The 20970-nt window shown below is 32.2% G+C and overlaps 1 protein-coding gene across 1 annotated transcript; it reads right to left on the bottom strand.

The window, feature by feature from the left end:
- Positions 1-369: 369 nt before the first annotated feature.
- On the bottom strand, positions 370-9241 carry LOC145320188 (uncharacterized). The gene is made up of 6 exons (XM_080162628.1): positions 9110-9241; positions 8222-8463; positions 2103-2142; positions 1562-1654; positions 785-1239; positions 370-529 (listed from the first exon to the last, which is right to left on the bottom strand). The coding sequence occupies exons 2-6, from the start codon at positions 8440-8442 to the stop codon at positions 370-372; spliced, it is 969 nt and encodes a 322-aa protein (XP_080018754.1). The 5' UTR covers positions 8443-8463; positions 9110-9241.
- Between the last annotated feature and the right edge of the window lie 11729 nt (positions 9242-20970).

The raw sequence follows: 20970 nt of genomic DNA on the forward strand, positions 1-20970 counted from the left end.
TAGCTTTTTTACGCGAATTTAGGCATTTGAGAATTGTCCTGACGGTTTTAAAGTTTGCATTGTGATTCCTGTAGTAGTTAGGTACGAATTATAAAGCGTAGAAACTCTTTATTCAATACCAGAATGTCCGTTCGTTAATTTTAAACAGTTTGATTTTTAAATTTTTTAACATTAAATTTTTGTGTGATATTATCATCCGATTGATCTGATTTTTGGAATGCTGATTCCAGGACAACAAAGTACAATGCTATAAGAAAAGCATCTCTATAATCAAGTCCTAAAAATGTATGTATGTACTTAAACATTATTCAATTTGTTTAAAATATAATTGGGGTTAGTTTAATGCTCGATAGAGTATTTCATAATTGTCTATGCCTTGGTTGAAAGAGGTGTACTTGCCGCCTCTGGTGGCAATGGAGTTGATGTGGTCAGAGTTGGTGTCGTGCCACTGGACGAAGGACTGGTACGGGCTGGGCTGGAACTGCAGGGTGGTGGGGGCGTGGCACTACAACGCAATGATGTTTCACAACTGGAAAATAAAAATTATTGTAGCAAAGCTGTATACAAATTGCTCTTGGCAAACTTACACTTTTCACCACTAACAGATTTATTAAGTAAAAAATACTTTCTAAATATTTTTACAGTGTTATTGCGTAATGTTCTTTTAATGCATATAGCAGACATTTAAATATGAGTGTAATAGTATAAAAAATAATAATTATAGGAATTAAGATTTGTATTCACATTCATTGTAAAAATCTTAATATTTCTATGACAAACTCACCTTGAATTAACATCACTCAGTGGGGCCAAATTATCCTCAGTCAAAAGAATACTCTTCGCATTTTGACGGATTTTCTCTTCAGCAATCACCTGCTCCAGTGTCATTGACTGATTGGGACTTGATTGGTTGATTGCATCAATGGTGTTGGGCTGTTGTGGGGGAGAATGTTTTGCGGCATTCTTGCGCTCGGAGACAGAAACGGCGCGATTCTGCATTGCGGCGTATTTGCGCTCCTTTTTGTCCGACTTGCCATGAAAGCTGTGGGATCTGTCCGCCTTATTTTCTCTTCGCCTGCCCTTTCCCTCGCTATGATAGTTGGGGTTCCGCCGATCCGGCCTTCCGCCGCCGTTCTGACCGTCCGTGGCATCGCTGGACCGACGGTCATCAGAAGCGCTTCCCTGGTTGCGCGGACAACGTTCAGGCAAAGGTGGTGGTGGTGTGCTGGTTAAATTATCCTGAAAAAAATGTAAAAATCAAGTTAATTGTTTAAATAATTCATAAAAGCATGTCAAGATCACTTTTTATTATAGTTTCACTATTTGCTTCGCCCCTTGTATCTAGGGAGGGCGACAGAGTTAAACAAAATAGCCTAAAACCATCCCCAGACACATGTTAAGGCTCCCTGAAAAGTACAACTATTTCGGATCAATATTCTCTTGAGCTTCAGACAAAAAAACCTTACTACTTACAGGATATAGTTGACATAAACCAATGAAATTTCATGTTGATGGAATGCCAATAGTTTCGACAGGTGTTGTACATTGTACAAATACAAACCTGAGTAACGTCTTTGCTCTTGCTCAGGTTTCTGATCAATTTGGCAGCTGACTGCAACCGCGTAGATTCTCGCCGCTCCACCTTTTTGCCGGACTAAAAATTAACAAGGATGACTATAACATTATGAGGAAGCTAGTAAAAGTGACTCAGATTATGGCGTCAAAAAAATTAACCAATGAGAGGCCACTATATATTTTACCATTGGTCAATTACAGTGTATACTGGCCTCTTATTGGTTAATTTTTTTGAAGTCATAATCTAAGTCAGCCACTTTTGCTAGCTTCAATTATGAGCGAAATACAACATATATAAATTATAAAAAGCATAAACTTTAACTATACTTTACAAAAAAAAAATATATCTTCAACGGTTTATTCAATTTGTCAAGAAACTTTTTCTTGTTTTAGATCTTAAAAACAATTGATTCAATATTTTTTTTATTAATTCGTACCCTCGGACTGCTATCTGCAAAACGTAAAATGGACATAAATACATGCATATAGCAGAGTTGCTTCGCTTTTAAAAATTTAAAATTTTCTACCTTTTTCTCATTTTCTGAATGGGATAAATTCTGATTCGACCTAAACACACAAAAAAAACTAGATTATTAGAGGAAAAAATGTTGCGAAATTTTATGCAAATATTTCCGCAATTTTCTGGGGAAAATCTGCCACGGGAACGAATATTCTAAAGGTAAAATGGGGGGTAACGGGAAGTGTAAGAAATTGGGGATAACTTTCCCTTTTTATCCCCAAATGGTTACACCCCCCAGCCATACACCCCAGATAAAAATCTGTACATGAAATTTTTCCAATCAGCTAATAATCTGCAATCTACCTTAGACCAATACTTAGCTTCCGTTAATATTGTGCAGCGTTCGGACAGCCATTTAAGAGATATTACTGGACACAAACAAACTTTTTTCTTTGATATGTAGGAATTAATTTTACAAAAATTTGTCCCTTGTAAAATTATTGGAGAAATTAGCTGTCAGATAATTGAAGGAAGTTTGTCTTTCATTTTTAATTCAATTTTCAATTAATTTTAAGAAGGAATGCTTTTCTACATTTAAAATGTGTCCGTAGGCCAACCCTCCCATAAAACAGCTATTGACGTAAATGTAGGCATATCAGAATCATCATCCTATCAGTTTCAAACTGTAATTAAAAGTAATAATCTATAAATTTTATTTGCTCTGTAGTCATAATCAAAATTTAAGAAATTTAATTTTTAAACTGTTCATTTTTTGATAATAAATATCATTTGATATAGGGATTCCTTAAATGATTTGTACAATAACTATAACTATGACTAATATGGTACATCCATGTTAAGTAGTATGAATTTCAAGTAATATAACGAGATATAAATAGTATTTATATCTCGATTAAATAGAGTTTTTAAAACAAATTAAGACGAACCCCAAACTGTCCCAGTTTTGAGCAAGACAATTCCTGTGACGTCATATAAAATGGGAAGGGGGGAAGAAAATATCTTCCCTTTTCACCCATCTCCTTTGAAGAGATTTTCTTCCTCCCTTCCCTTTTTCTTTCCCGAAACGTATATGACGTAACTGGAATCGTCTTGCTCAAAACTGGGACAATTTGGGGTTCGTCCAAATTAATCATTGTTTGTAAATTTAACCAAAGCATGGATGTTTTCATTCTTGTTATAGAATGCAGTAGGAAATATAATATTTGATTCAGGATAAGGCAAAAGATTGCCGGAATGGAAGCGTTCTACTAGTCATATGATAGGCATTTTCATACAGGAGAAATATAAATTATATAATATTTGGGTATAGTCCCTTTCGTGGTAACGCCCCTAAAGGGACGTTTCTTCGTATTTTCACAGTAGCTTTTCTCCTATTGCTAAACCCTGCGGGCAAATCACCTAACCCAATATAACCTAAAATAACCTATCAAAGCTATTTTGAAAATACGACGAATCGCCCCTTAAGGGGCATTGCCACGAAAGGGAATATACCCTAATATTTTCAAACCTTCTTTCTCCTAAACTTCTTAGCTGTATATTATGTTTACGAAAATAGTCGAGAGAAAGAGGTTTAGTGAGTATAATTATGAGTTTACAAAATTAGACTTAAAATTTTGCTATTTCCTTGCTGTATACACTTTGCATTACTTTTTTTGTCCTAAACATTTGTAGCTTGTTGACTTGTAGCATAATATTAATCAATCATTCAATTTCATTTAATCCAGCCGTTGCATTACTCATTTCTGCAAAAACTTCACACACAAACTTTAAGAGAGCATAAAAAATTTTGAAAATTGTATTATATATAGTTTAAAATAATATCGCTAGGTGTCTCAATTTTGATTAAATTTGATATATAGAATAATGTTTTGCCAATTGTAAATTTTCTAAGCTTATATTTTTCTTCATTCTTATACATAAAAAAGATGTTTTATTATATCCATATGAACACAAAAATGTTGTATAAAAATAAACCAGTATTATTTAAATTTAACATAATTACATATTTCGGAAATTCTAGAGATACAAATATGCAGGCCAAGATGGGAGGATAGGTAACCCACTTGTATGCCAAGATAAACAAGGAAGATGGCAATTACTTAAGCAATTGCCAACCATTTCTTCGGATTTGGGACTTTTTGTCAATATTTATGAAAGATGCCTTGTTGAAAGGCATCGTTAATATCATTAAACAATTACGACTCTGTAAGAGATTGTACTGTTGGAATTAGCGGTTTTCAAGATCTAAATGAAACATAGGCAAACAGGTTTCCTTATTTTAAAAAAGCAGTTTTTAAAAAATATGAATTGTTCCATTTTAGCTTTTAAAAATATTTAAATAGTTCGAGGAACTAAAATTAGATTTGAATTTTTGAGTTTTTTTAAAGTTTTTGTGAAATGTATCATTTTTGACATTTAAAGGTAAATATTAAGGGGTGTGCATATATTTCCGTATATTATCATATTGTGGCTTATATTCGCAGCACAGTATGAAGTGACAGAAAGGCAGGGATCTGAAGGGATAAGACAATGAACGATAAATTGATGTACATCCCTAATGATTATACACAAATTTTCCCCTTCTGTAGATTAAAATTAATGGTTGAAACGTAAGTTGAACCTTAAGTTGTTAAGCCAACGAATAAGAAATCGTTATTATAAAACTTTGGGGACAAGTGTAATAAACAGCACATTGTCCCCTCTCTCTCTTAAAAATAGAAAGATCACTTATATGATAAAAGTAAAGCAATGCTTTGTACTATTCTGAATAATTTCTAACATGATCTTTGTGCGAAAATGAATGCACACCAAAAATTAGAATATCTTCCTTGAAGTATATTTGCATCTGGGATGCGGGGCGAGGACAATGGGTCAAAAATTAATCTTCCTGAGCTGGATCTGGTGAGCCAGATCGGGGTGAGCCAACTTTCCACCAATGAGAGCACAGCATTTTATGAAATGCCACGCTGTGATTAGCTGAAATTCGGCTCACCCCGATCTGGCTCACCACTAAAATGATTTAAAGATCCAGCTCTGTAAATAATTTTTGCAAAGTTCTGCTTATGTTGTGCAATGGGCTTAAATAAATATGGTTAATAAACCTGTTTAATCTTTTTGAAGTTATAGTTAAATGTTGAAAAAAGGATTTAATTTTAAACTTTAAATCAGGCAAGGGAAGTACAATGGGCTTAAATGAATACACAACCATTTTCACCAAATAATTACTGTCCAAGCGCTGGAAAGTGTCATGTGTGACGTCATAAACATTTGTCTATTGTCCATCTTTTTTTTAGGGGTTTCTTTTACCAACTTCTCCTCTCATCCCTCCTTTTTAGAAGTATTTTTATGACGTCACACATGACAGTTTTTAAGACCATTGTACTTTCTTCCCTGATTTGAAGTTTAAAATTAAATCCTTTTTTAACATAACTACTCTATAACTTTAAAAAGATAAACGGTTCCAGGAGTGTTAAAATATCAATTTAATTAAGTATTTCCATACAGATGTAAAAATAAGCCCCCCGCAGGGGTTAGGCATTTAAAAAACCTATAAGATGGTCTAAAATAAGTTAGGTTAGGGTAAGTGTCCACTCCGACGTTTGGGACTCCTGCGTTTTGAGGGATATTAATGGATAAGAAAAAAAAGGAATTGATGTACAATAAACAAAGTTTATCCTTATATAGATAAAAATCATTAGTATAAAGTTTGTACAATCCAATCAACTTTTAATAAAAGTGTCCATAGTCTTTAAGAATGAAGTGTTTTATAAAACTTTGGGGACAAGTAAAACTTACAGCTCAATGTCCCTCCCTCCTTGATATCTTATTATATAAAGTAGTAAGCGTTTTTTGTCTGTCCCGAAGGATGTCGCTAACCGTTGAACCGATATTGTTCTCCTTTACAGAGAAGATTCTTATAGGTCCTGGGAAGGTTTTTAACTATATTTGGAGAGGGTGTCTTCCCCCCCCTCCCCCCCCCTAAACAATATTTTTTAACTCTTTTAAAACTCAAATTTAAAATGGGATGCGGTCGACTTTTCCTTCTCCTACCAATGCCGTTAGAGGCTTCTAGGGGCATAGCCGCTAGTATATATATATATAGCATATTTGTTTACTATGATAATACATATATTTTGACCGCGAGAACATCAAAAAGACAAACATCTTTTTTATTAGAAAACTTTTATTATCAAAAATTTTGATCTGACCAAATATTTATAACCTCGTAATAAAAAAAAAAACAGTGTTCCTTCAGCTTGACTTCAAATAATATGCAATGTAATTAAAATATGAAATTTTTACTGGATTGAAATTACGTGATATATGCAAAAATACCTTAAAATTAAGTAAATTGCAACTCTTTAGTCAGAAAAATGATCAGTAAACATATGATTCTGCCAAAGTCTATTTATTTCTTTATACTAATCTGTATTTGCGTACAGTCCCAACTTATAAAGTAGCAACGCTATTACAAATACCTAATTATACTTCATTGTAAAAACACCACGTTGTAATAAAGTAATAAACGGAGATGGGTTTTTGAAAGAAGAATGCCGCGTTTTATAATGAAATTATTATGAAAAAGCCTCATAGGATTTAAACAGAGTATACAACTTAGGAATTCAAAATTTTTAAATTATTATTTCAGCCATTTGTATAATGTCTGATAAAGCTCTAAAAAGATGCATTAATTAATATACAGCAAAAATTGATTTAAGATTATTTATTTTTCTTCTATTAAAGCCGTACCAACAAAAGCGAAATAATTAAATAAATAGTTGTATACTCTGTTTAAATTCTACGAGGCATTTTTAATAATAATTTCATAAAAAAAAACGCGGCATTCTTCTTTCAAAAACCCATCTCGGGAATTAAGTATCTACTTGCCAATTGGCGCATCCTCACCTATTCTTTTAAATCAATGACCAACAAATGGAACTAAAATTTTGATCTTTTCATCTATAAGTAACGAAGCACAACAGACATGATTATTTTGGTAAGTAATAAAGGTGATCTGACTTATGAAAAATCAAGTTTAAGAGTAACCTTATGAGTAAGAAATTAAATTCTTATGATCTAACTCATATTGCAGCCGAAAAAATTTCTTTCCTACATAGAAATCAAAACTCAATAATACCTTAACGTATGTACAAAGGGAGTTAAAGAGTTGATCCTTTGATGCCATGAAAATCTTTCTCAAAAATCATTTCTTTATATTAGTCATGTTAACAGACAGAATGAGGAACAAAGCGGGTTATAACGTGACTTCAGACAACTATCAAAGTTTTAATTAATTATCGAAGGAAAAGTGTATGTGCCGAGACGGAAATAAATTTTATTACAGAACGTATTGAACAAAAAGTATTAAAAATTGGTGGCTAATATTGATCATCACTAAACTTTATCTTTATAGCGGGTTATCAGAAAATTAAAGCTAATAAAGTACACTTTATCTTGCCAGGCGCGTGTGCAGAGTTTTACAAGGGGGTGTGAAAAATAGAGAGGGGAAGGTAAGTATGTAAAGGGGGATATCTCACCTCCCTCTTTATATATTTACTATGACTGCGCCCCAAGAGGCCTTTAGGGGAACTTTAAAATTACCTTAAAACTCAATTATAGTCCAAAATAAATTTGGATGAGGAGATTATTTTTCTACAGTAACCTCCTCCAGAATAGCATTTAACCTTCCCAGGACCTATGTAAGGAGAGCCATATTGGTTCAGCGGTTAGCGACGACAAAATATGGCGTTGTTGACGTACAGACGGACAGAACTGCCCTAATCGTAGAGTAGATACGATACTAAAAATTATACAATGAATGAAAAAAATGACAAAAATTATTTAAAAATTCGATAACTCTGATAAAAAGAATTGTGACACTCAAAAATTTAAAACTAATTGTAATGTCATGAAAAATACTCATACATAATTAATCTTTAATAAGGGAATGTCAAAAATTTTGGTATTTTTGAGTGTTTTTTTAAGGGAGGGAGGGGATATTTAACTGTAAATTTTACTTGTAATCTAAGTTTCATAAACACGATCTCTTATTCGTTGGCTTAAAAACTTAGATTAAACAATGATTAAGAGTTCAAATTTTTTATGAAAAGTAAAACAATCTTAAGTTAGGGAAAGTCCTTTTAAAAAAGCTAATCTAAAACTGACCTCTCATCTTCAGCTTTGTCTTTAGATTTTCCAGATTTCCACAACAAAATATTCAACAGTCCCCCTGCACCACCACCACCTCCTCCTCCGCCCCCAGATCCTTTGCATCCACCGCCCCCCGAGCTGTTGCCCTTCCCCACGTTGCCGCCTCCGCCTCCTTTGGATGTGTCAACAGCCGCTTTCCCCCCACCGCTGTTGGACGATTTTTTCTTTTCGTTCATCTTCTCTCTATTTTTCTGTTTCTAAATAATAAATGTTGTTCATACGTTGATGCAAAAAAAAAGTCAAATCTAAATGGCTACAAACATGTAAAAATCACCCCTAATAGCAGCATTCAAAGTGATTCAATTCAATCTTTTTCAGAAAAAAATAATGGAATAAAGCAGTTAAAAAAAACCAGATATCTTAATTAAGTATATTCTTAATAAAACAAGGATGACAACATCCATAAGCAGCGAAGCTCAAAAATTATGATTAGACATCTGGGGAAAATGTATAATTGTCTTTTGAAGCATTAAGCTAATAAGAAAAACGTTAAAATCAAAATTCGTTTTAGCACCAAGTCTTTATAAAACTTGGTCAAAATATGTAAAATGTTTATGCATCACGATGTTAATAATTAACTTTCAATTAGTTTAAGAAAGTTTGGAGGGGGGGGGGGGGGGGGTGAATTTTGTTTTAAGAAGATTTCTATTAGGAGGTTAGAGGCAACATCTCCTGAAATAGTTGTAAACCATCTCTGGACCTATTAGAAGCATGACTGTAAAGGAGAACCATGTCGGTTCAGCGGTTAGCGAAGTCATTTGCTACACACAGACAGAAATCGATAGAAACACATCTCATTACTATTATATTTAAAAAAAAACATATGCTAAATTGTCTCCTTACCTTTGTTATTGGCTGATTTTATACGGCTAGGCTGTGCAGATGTGTGTGTTCAGGTTATGCAGCATCGCACAAGCATTTTTTTTTACATTTTGTATCTGTGCACAGCTAGTACAGCCATACCACAATTTTCCTGGAATCAAAATGCAATGTATGAATGTATATACTATAGTGTATAGGGGGAATAGTGTTATTGGTGTGCCATCAATTACGTCAAATTCGTATGTAGTCATTACATTTAAAATATGAAAAAACGAGTTATTGATCTCTGTTAAAAAATACATAATATTTATTTCCGGTGATGCTTAATATTCTTCAAATAGATACTAAAAATAATTCTACTTTAAAAAGCAAAAAATACTTCCAAAAATATCAATCACTCCTTTTAAAAATATTTAAACTCAAAAATACACAGTTGTTATAAAAGAAATCAATAACAACTGAAGTAAATTTGATGTATTTTTTTTACAGAGAACATGGACATTGTTCCTATCGGTTGTGTCTGAGCAGGGGAAAATTCAGTTTATTTTGACTCATTTTGTAAGCATTAGCAGGTTTTTAAGAATTTTTTTTCCTTGATATGGTGTAAGTAGCAGCAAATTATTACAGCAGAACAAACTGCGCTTTCCCTATTTGCTATACTCCATCAACAAACCCAGGGAGGGAAGGGACATTGGGCTGTTTATTACACTAGTCCCCAAAGCTTTATAATAACGTTTCTTATTTGTTGGTTCAACAACTTTGGGAACTATAATTGAATTTTGATTGGTTGGTTCAATGAGTTAAGTGTCAAAACGTTTCAATTACTAATAATAATCTACAGTATGGGTACTTTTGTGTATCATCATTCGATACGTACATCAATGTATTGGCTATTGTCTTATCCCTTTAGATCCCTGCATCATACTAAACTTAATTTATTTGCTAATGTGTTAAAAGAAAACAAATTGGCGAAGGTGATAGCACACTTTACATTTTATTCATAAAAACAATACATACATCAATGTATGTTCAATAACAAAATAAAATTGTAAGTATGTACATAACTAGCGCAGCAATAATAAGATGTAGACAGACATAGTACAATGTAAAACATTGTTAAAGGACGAATACCGGTCCTAGGACAAACGCAGGAGTCCCAAACGTCGGAGTGGAAACTTAATCTAACCTAGTTTAAAGGTTTTTAAATACCTAACCCCGGCGGGGGGCTTATTTGTATATTTATATCTTATCCTAACCTAACCTGTATAGAAATACTTAGTTAAATTAATATTTTAACACTCCTGTGTTTGTCCAACCCGACGTTTGGGACTTCTGCGTTTGTCCTGAAACCCGAAGACCTACTAAAATTAAAACTTTGTAATTTTTTCACACTAACTTAAAATTAGTTGGCTTTAAAGTCCACAACTAAAACATAAAGTTGCTAGCAAGATTTAATATACAAATAATTGTTGTATTTAGCATGAATAAATAATTTCGGGTATAGTCCCTTTCGTGGCATCGCTCCTTAAGGGGCGATTCTTCTTTTTTTTTCACAGTAGCTTTTCTCCTATTTCTAGCTCTAACCCTGCGTGGCAAATTGCAGTCACCTAACCCAATATAATCTAACCTTACCTAAAATAACCTATCAAAAACCATTTTAGAAATACGACGAATCGCCCCGTAAAGGGCGTTGCCACGAAAGGGACTATTCCCATAATTTCATTATCTTTTAAAAGTTACCTTTAAAATGTTTAAAGAAGGGGGGGGGGGAAATATGTAGACTTAAACCATATTCAATTTAAGAACATTAATAAAAAGTTAATAAGACAAATTCTACTTTTGGTGTCTTAACATATCTTGGGGGGGGGGGGGGGGGGAATAAGGATGTAGATTAGAAAGCACAAAGATTCATTGTCCTCTAGAGGTTAATTAGGCCACAGTAAAAAGAAGTGCTAGACATATACTAATTTTCTTTTTGCATCTTTTGTCTCAAATTTTCTCAAAAATTACACTCGCTAACATTTTCTTTTCTTTTTTATTCAAAATTAAAGCAATTATAAATGTAGATTACATTTCTTAACAAAGACAATTTTATTTATAAGTAACGCAGCAAAAAATACTTTTAAAACATTGGACAATTTTTTTGCATATACAATATTTAATATACCATCGATCATATATTTTCGTTAGACAGCTCATTTTTAAAAATAAATACTTTAAATATATCAATTAAGAAGAAAGTCTTTTCTGTATGTGATGGATGTACGGTAATATTCTGGTTATACAGTAGCTACTCCATAAGCTAAAATAAGCCCAAAGTAGATGAACTGAATTTTAATTTCTGAATATGTACACAGTTACCTTGGTATTTCCAAATTCTATCTCAATATTTACTACTAGCTAAAAAGGCTACAAACTTCCAAACTTTCAAAATTTAGATTTTTTTGGAAGTTTGAAGCTTTTTTAGCTATTAGTAAATATTGAGATAGGATGGGGAAACACCGAGGAAACTGTGTACACATTCGGGAGTTAAGATTCAGTTCATCCCAAAGTAAATACCTATTTTCAAAAGAGAGATAGATCAATGGGTGATTAATTAATTACTGAACAAAATTTCTACCTGTTGGAAAGTTAGGATAATATCATTAGCTACTAATGACAGAAATTAGATAGCAAAGTTTTTGGGGGTAGATTCAATTATCGTCCGCTCTTTCTCTCAATTTCTCGGAATACAAAATGTAGTTCTTGGGCTTTTAATTAACAGTAGAGTGCTAACTTTTATTTTTAATCAACAATTAAAACTAGCAGGAGGAGTAAATTGGTTTGTCATAATTGGGGATGATCATCAAGTTATCTTCTATTATCTTAACTCTTAAGATCCATAGGTCCAAGCTTTCTATTCAATAATTTAAATCTGCAGAAGGGGTAACTTTGTTTCTCCTTATTGGGGATGTACATCAATTTATACCTCATTGTCTTATCCCTCAACATCCCCAAGTTTTTTGGCAAAATGAATATGCAAAATTGTTTAAATAGCCCATCTCATGATATCAAATTGTAATATTAAGGTTAAAGGTAAAATACATTAATCTAAGAAAGGTTAAATATGTGCTGTTTGTATACGTAAAATTTGCATGCGAATGCGCCCCTAGCTTCTAGGGGAGGAAAAGCAAGGAAAGTAGTCTTAAACCATCCCGGGACCTATGTAAAGCATTCCCTAACCTCTTTCGGTTAGCGAGGTCTTAACTGACAAAGAAATAAAACCTTACTACTTCATAATAGGATTAGTTAGAGTAAGTATGTTTTTTAAAAATGAGCAAAACCCATGTAAGAAACAAACAAAATTTAAACAACCAATTAAAATTTCTTATTTAATTCAAATCTTTTTTTAAAGATGATACAGTATACAGAAAAAAAAGATTTTTTAACTTGATATTTAAATACAGCCTAAAACATGTCGTAAAATATTGCTTAAAATTTAGATGTCTCTTTATAATAATTTTTCATTTAAAGTGTTTCTAGCTGCGCTGCATAATTACATAATTATGATTGTCCTTGTTTTTGAGTATCTGACTACCTGTTTGTGTGTTTATTTTATGTGCATAATGGAAGTTAAAGCATCATATTACCATCCACAGTAGTTTTTAGGTCTTAGCCAGGACTGAAGGGATACCATAATGAAAGATAAAGTAAACTTTCCAAAATTCATACATAATACAGCAAAAAAGTAGAAAACCGTAATACTTTTTCAATAAAAAGAAAGCAATTTATAAAAATCTTTAGATATATTAAGTATAATATAGTAGCTATGATGTTTAATAATAAACGGTTTCTTGATTTTTATTGACTTAAATGAATAAATGATGACCTATCGGTCCATCATTTATTCCCTCGGGTAAGAAATATTCATTCCTAAACAAAAAACTGGACAGGAATACCCCATTCCCATATAAACAAAAAACTCATTTTTTATGCTAAAATGTGGTTTAATTTTGGTTTTTAATTATTATTAAATATTATAAATATGAAAAAAGGAGATTATTTTCTTTCTTTTAGTAATTAATAAAAATTATAAAATCTTCCAAAAAAAATTAAAAATCTTCTAAAATCATACCAGGGATATAAATGAGATACCAGGGAAATAAATGAATATTTACATCCACTATTTAAGGGGTTGTTTATATGGGAATGAAGATTTACTATTTAATTGTAAAACCACTTGTCCCTGTGTTTTATCCTGGCCGTAATGAAATTTAATATCAAGCTAATCCATTAGAATCGCCTCGAATATTTAAAAATAAAATTATTTCTTTTTAATTAAAGTACAAATCCTCAATATGCTAAAGTAACAGGATGTCTATTTCTGTTTCAAAGTATCTCGCTAACCACTGAACCGATATGGTTCTCCATAATAGTAAATCTTATTATAGAACCAGATAAAGGTTTTTAACTATTTAATTTTGACATTCAGGCTTTGTCTATAAATACAAGACTCTGATTAAAACATGGATGACAACATCTATAAGCAATTAAGCACCAAAAATCATGAATGGACAAACGGACAAAGTGAGTTACAGAGCAGATGTTAAAGGTAAAAAAAAAGATAGAGAAAATTTAGAAAATCATAGAAAATCACAAAACCTTTAAAAAGTGTTAATGTTCTTTGAAGCATAATTGACAGACAGACGGACAAATCAATGCTAGATGCTCATGTTATAGAAAATTTCAGCTGTCTATCTTGAATGGCAGCTGAGACATTCACTTTACCCTCCATAGCGTTATAGACGGACTAACTGACGGACAGACAAAGTGAATTATAGAGTAGCTGTACTACTAAAATTAAAATACCTAGTTCAAATTACTGCACCGTCTAATTAAATCTGAATGAGATTTTTTTTGCTTTCCTAATTTTTACATCTCTCTCGCTTTCAAGACATTTTTGTTGCTTAAATTCAGAAAGATGGGAGATTAAGTTGACCTTTTTGGGGCTTAAATAAGCTGTTTAATATTTCAAAAATTATATAAACTATTTCAATTTACATGCTTGTCTTTATAAATTCAAATTTTGTTGCCTTTTCTCAACCAGATCAAATTGGACAATATGCGACAATTCAATCATTTAATCTTTTCCTTTATGTATATTCAGCCTTTGGTAGCTGATATATATTTGGGAAATAAGGGTTGTAGCTTAATTTAATCTCAATTGTTCTCTCCCTCCCCTGTGCAATAAGTTTAAGGGAGGAATCTATTGTCCTATCCCGGCTTCACAAAATGGTTGTACAAAAATTTTGGAAAGCTTGATGCAAAAAAAAAGTTAATTAGTTTTTGTTCCACAAGCACAATTATGTGCATGAGTAGCGCAGCGACTATAAATCAAAAAGAAAAAGTAAAGTTAACTGTAATTCATATAGATTTAATGAAAATATATTAATACTTAATAGTTTAAAACTGAAATAATACAAATAAAGTGTATGTAAGTATGTGGGTGTACGGCACAGAGCGGGAATAATTTGGAAAAACATAGAGCAATATACTTTGTCAACAAAGGCAGTTCTGTGCATTATTAATGCAAAAGCAAGCATAAGTTACAGACACGGACGTAAGGACAAAACAAAGTTATAAAGTAGCTACGCTACAAAAAAAACTTTGTGATTTGCAATTACATTTTCCCAGACAATGGGTAGGGTATTAATGTCATGGAGACTAACCAAGAAAAAACAGGTTTGTTAAGAAGCGGCGCTACTTTGCAAGTCTTTGGTATTAGTATGTCTGTTTGTAAAGGACTACAGGATGCGAGTAAGAGGGGATAATATGTTATGTGAGTCTTATGATCGAATGACAAACAAGCCCTAATTATAGAGTAGTTTTCATATTAAAAATAACTCAATTTCAACAAAAATTACTTAGTATTTATAATTATTCTATTTTTAGCGAAATTACCCTTCTTAGATTAATTTTCTTAAACTCTATACTAATCCAGGGAGGGAGGGGACATTGGGCTATTTATTACACTAGTTTCCAAAGTTTTATAATAACGTTTTCTTATTTGGTGGCTTAACAACTTTGGGGGCTTTTATTGAATTTTGATTAGTTGGTTCATTAAGTTAAGTTTCAAGAAATTACAACAACTTATTGTAATCTACAGAAGGGTAATTTTGTGTAACTTTATTATTGATGTACAACAATTTATCGGCCATTGTCTTATCCATTTAGATCCGAGATATTAATCTTTTAAGTGGGTGCGCGGTCACTTCCACAAATTATCATGTTTTCAAATCATCATAACCGCATATTAATACAAAAGCTTAAATTGTCCTCTTCCCTTTGCTTTGCTCTCAGAAAACTCTCCTTTTCATTAGCTGCGAACTTACTCTATATGTATGCCGTAATGTCTGTCTGTAAATCTGTATGAAAACGTGATTTTCTCGGCTCTTGTTCAAGATAGACAGGTGAATATTTTTGTGGTGATTCTTGATAAGCATCCTAAAAATGTTTAAGTTTGTCCATTGACCATGCCATTGCCACCTTCTTCATTTATTATTTGAAGGCCAATGAATATCTGCTCTAAAACTCACTTTGTTCGTTGGTCCTTCCATGATTTTTATTGTGCTTCGTTTCTTTTGAATGTTGTCATCCATGATTTTTTGCTATTGTGTTTTTTTACAAACATAAAACACTTTGTCGAATTAATAATTTGTGAAAGTGAAGGCACACTTTATAAATGTCCACAATGACCAACTTAACCGACAGAGGTATTAATAATAGGAACAGGTGGATATAGTCCCTTTCGTGGCAACGCCCCTTAAGGGGCGATTTGTCGTATTCTTTAAATGGATTTTAATAGGTTATTTTAGGTTTTATTAAGTTAGGTGATTGCCCCGCAGGGTTAGAGCAACTTGCAGGGGCTAGAAATAGGAGAAAAGCTACTGTGAAAAAACGAAGAATCGCCCCTTAAGGGGCGTTGCCACGAAAGTGGCTATACCCGAACAGGTTACTCAGATATATATGGGGATGGGACATAGATCTAAAATTAATTTTCTTGGCTGTCTTGGACTTTTGGTACTAGAACTAATGCAACTTTTGATAATTTCCCTAATTTTCAAAGATGTGGGAATTAGCGAACATTATGCCAATGTATGTGTTATGATCAAAACTCTTAAATTGAATTAATTGCCCATTGGTCCATACCTATATCCCTATTCAATAAACAATGCAGTCAATTTTGTCCATAAGTAGAGCATAAAAATAGGTTATAATAAAAAGAATATTAAACTTTATTACAGAAATGATGTATAAATTCTTATAAAAAAAATGTTGCTAGAAATTCAGAAAAACACATATTTTTTTAAAATCTATTAACTAAATCCATAATAGCGCAGAGTTATCAGTTTAAAGTATAGAGTATTGTATCAGTGGTTAAAAAAGTATTATTCTTTTATCCAATTTTATTAAAAGCTGTAATATCTGTGTTCTTTAATACCTATTCCCTAATCAAATCATTATAATAAAGTAACAGGATGTCTGTTTGTTTGTCTGTAATGAAGGATCCCGCTAACTGCTGAACCAATTGGTAGCTTCTCACAGGTCTCGGGAAGGGGGAGGGTACCACCACCCTCCCCAGAGACATCGACATAAATAAATAATAAAACCATAACTAACACCATCTAGAGGCAAAAAAAATATTTTTTGTAAATAGCTTATTTTTAAATATTTTTAAAACAATTTTATGTGTCCCTAAAGGCCTCCAGGGGCGTTGTTGGCCTTAAGGGGTCAAGGCTCGTTCCAACTAAACTATTAATGAATTTTATTTTATGATAAGTAAAAATTGTCAATAATACGATACGATAAATGATTTGCAAAGAATTCAAAGCTAAAATTATATCACCAATAATATTTCTTTTTAAATTAAACTCACAAATACAAAAACAGAAAAGTTAATTTCTTAGTTTAACAATCTGTTCAAAATTTGTATTATATACCTAGCAATGTATAATAGGATATATAAGTTGGAAGGGATTTTAATGTTAGAGGGAGATTTGAAATCTGCATCAAATTTTAAGGATTTTTTATAAAATTCGTTCTTTGTATAATTCTTTATCTAAAAGCGAAATACAATTTAAGTTTATAAATTTTGACCAATAGGATAGGTGGATTGGAAACTACCTGCGCTCTAATTGGTTGAATGATGTGCGACACTTAAGCTTCTCTAATCAGACCGCAGATAATTTTCAATCCACCAATCACAGATGTCAAAATTAATTAACTTAAATTGTATTTCCGCTTTTAGATAAAGAATTATACAAAAAACGAACTTTATAAAAATCCTTAAAATTTGATGCAGATTTTAAATCTCCCTCTAACATTAAAATTCTTGCCAACTTATTTATCTTAATGTATAAGCCTAACAAACGATAAATTCAACTGTAATTATCTGGTTTCAATCAATTTCTAATTCCCGTTGTAACTGATATATAAATGTAAATACAGAAAGATGAACCCTCCAACTAAATATTTGTCCAGAGAAATCTAATAGACAAATAAAAATTTGATAGAATGATCATATCAGGTTTTAAGTTAACATACAAAATGTATACAATGTTAGAGGCTTTATTGACAACAACCAAGGACTAAGAAGATTGTTTCAATTCAAAGGTAATGTTTAAAACAAGTTTTGTTTATTGATTGATTTTCAAATTCAAAAGGGGTTTGATTAGTAATCTAATGAAAATAAAAACAAAACGCTTGTTTTTAATATTTCATATTATTTTTTATGTGATGAAATTCTTGTTTTCAAACCCATACTATACTTAAAACAGAAATGATATACCACTCTAATTTGATTTGTTCTATTAAAGACCTGAAGTAATAGTATCAAGTTGCAGTAAAAAAGATAAACAATTACAGAAAGGAATTTATATTTACTCGCAGCATCAAATTCAGAGCTCGCTAGCCGCCAGTTGCAACCAGAAGCAGCGCCTAAATGGCCGCCAAAAAATGTCAGTCGCTTTTAATACAGAGGTTTAACAAAACTAGCGGCTGTGCCAACATCTAGTGCTCTGTGTTGTATTTGAAGATAGAGAAGAAAATTAAAATAGCCTTAAACCATCCAAGACTCAAATCTAAATATAAAATAGCTGAAATTCACTCTGGGACATATGTGAAGCTTCCCTAAAATGAAGAACTCAATCGGTCCAGATTTTAAAGAAATCTTAAACTACAGACAAAAAAAATTGTATTACTTTACATAATAGGAATTCTGTTCAAAAATTCGATGTTAATTTGCCCAAAAGTAGAATGCTTAATATTGATTTTTTAATAAATAAGATGATTCTAAAATGCCTAAATTTACAAATAAAGTTATCTATTACTAATAAACGTTAATCATAGGTAAGCTTTGCTTTTAAAAACCACCAAAATATACTTTTGTCCTATAAAAATTGAGGACAAAATAAAAAGCAAAGTAATTAATATGAAAAAGGTAACGTGCCAACGGATTTTCATGGTCTGTTGAATGAAATTTATTAAATACTTGGGTAACTAACTTTAGTCATAAAAATCAGTAATTTTTAGAAAGGAGTTAAATTAATAGTTGAATTAATAGTTAATAGATATTTTTTCTATATCACCAAAAACAAAGGATTAAGTTTTTGGACAAAAAAGAAAAAGAAAAATACAATACAGTAAAAGTAGAAATATTTATAAACTGAAAAGTTTCATTAATCATTACATAACTTACTTTTACGCTGCGACAGATGGACAAACCTGGTTATAGAGTGTCTACGCTTACTAGAGCCCTCATGAAAAGAAATCCTTTATTGCTAATAAAACGTTAATTGGGAAATCAACATTGGTCGTTAGGCAGTTAGTGCATTAAATACCTTATGCTACCAAAGTCATTCAAATACCATAATATTACAGTACTATTACAGCTTGATCCAGTGCTTTATGGTGCTGTCACAAAAGTGATTTTAATGTAACAAGAAACCGGACCCAACAAATTTAGTGAAAGGGGGTGAGAATTTGAAAATAACAGGATGTAACTGCGACGGCTATTACAGGGAGAACGGATATAATATAGTGGTTGACACGTTTGGACACTCAAAATAGTGAACTAACCAATCAAATTCAATAAAGATCCTCAAAGTTGTTTGCCAACGAATAAGAAAACTTTATTATTGAACTTTGGGGACTAGTGTAATAATCAGCCCAATGTCTCCTCCCTCCTTGATAAAGAAGTATATTAAGTCAAACTTCTGTAATTTTATATGGTAGGTAGTAAATTTCATATTTTATTTTTTACTCCTTTAAAAAAAACTTATTTTTTTCACAAATGCCAGAATAATGGAGAAAACAAGAATACAAATTATAAAAAATGGAGTGGACAATGGCATATCCCTCTTTCCCTGATTCATATGAAACATTTTAAGGGGCGTATTTAGGTTAAATAGTAAACAAAATAGGATTTTCTACTTGATTTAATAAAAATAATAAAGAATGTATTCTCTTTGTTCTTTACAAATATTATTTGTCATTTCGAAACAATGTATTGATATTAAGGTAACTGTTTTAAAGTTTTCTTAAAGGTACATTCAAAGTATAATCAATTATTTAATCTTATATGCATAAGTAACAAAATGTCCCTTTGGCTTTCTTTGTTACTGTGCCGAAAGATTTCGATAACCGCTTGACCGGTATGGCTCTTCTTTTCAGTGGAGTTTCTTATACATATATCTTTGTCTAAGTAAGCTTTTTGTCTATTCAAAAGAAGGGTACCTCAATCCTCCCAAGAGAAATCGGCCCCTAGAAATTAGCTAGATGTATAGATATCAGGTAATGCCTCAACCACTCTGGACCAATAAGTCTATAATTTTTTCGGAGGTTGGGGTTTTAATCCTGGTAAGGTTTTAGGCTATTATACAGGTAGATAGAGAAATTCCTCTTTTCTGTAAACGAAAGTATAACCTGCTTGCTCATTCAAATCCCAAGTGAGATATAAAAAAAATATTCTACAACCCTGTCCTCCCACCACATGCACACAAGAAGTGAAGATTAATTGTCCATTGTGGTATCCCTGTAGGACCCTCCAATACCTTGCTACGCTACCTATTAACCATTGTGGTATCCCTGTAGGACCCCCAAATACCTTGCTACGCTACCTATTAATATACCATTGTGGTATCCCTGTAGGACCCCCCAATACCATGCTACGCTACCTATTAATATACCATTGTGGTATCCCTGTAGGACCCTCCAATACCTTGCTACGCTACCTATTAACCATTGTGGTATCCCTGTAGGACCCCCAAATACCTTGCTACGCTACCTATTAATATACCATTGTGGTATCCCTGTAGGACCCCCCAATACCTTGCTACGCTACCTATTAATATACCATTGTGGTATCCCTGTAGGACTCCCCAATACCTTGCTACGCTACCTATTAATATACCATTGTGGTATCCCTGTAGGACCCCCCAATACCTTGCTACGCTACCTATTAATATACCATTTTGGTATCCCTGTAGGACCCCCCAATACCTTGCTACGCTACCTATTAACGACTTCCTATACCCACCCCTTCTGAGTAACTTATAAAACACAGGGATATAATGATATATAAATTTTATGGTTCTTTAATTAACGAAGAAAAAAGGAAAATATATATATTTATCTTATATTCTTAAAGACAGTTGTCCGCGGAAACGAAAATACTATTTATAAAACCTTATCTTTAGATAAAACAGCCACACTATAACTAGAATACAACCGTCCCTTCGTCAAATTTAAGTACGAAAAGTTTGTTTGCTTTTTGAAAATTTAAAACATAAAAAGCTCAAAATTTATAGGAGCCATTTAACAGCAATGTAATATTCAGTTTTTTA

The sequence above is a fragment of the Acartia tonsa genome, chromosome 5 (assembly GCF_053477335.1).
Source record: "Acartia tonsa isolate MP-2025a chromosome 5, ASM5347733v1, whole genome shotgun sequence".
Classification (NCBI taxonomy): Eukaryota; Metazoa; Arthropoda; class Copepoda; order Calanoida; family Acartiidae; genus Acartia; species Acartia tonsa.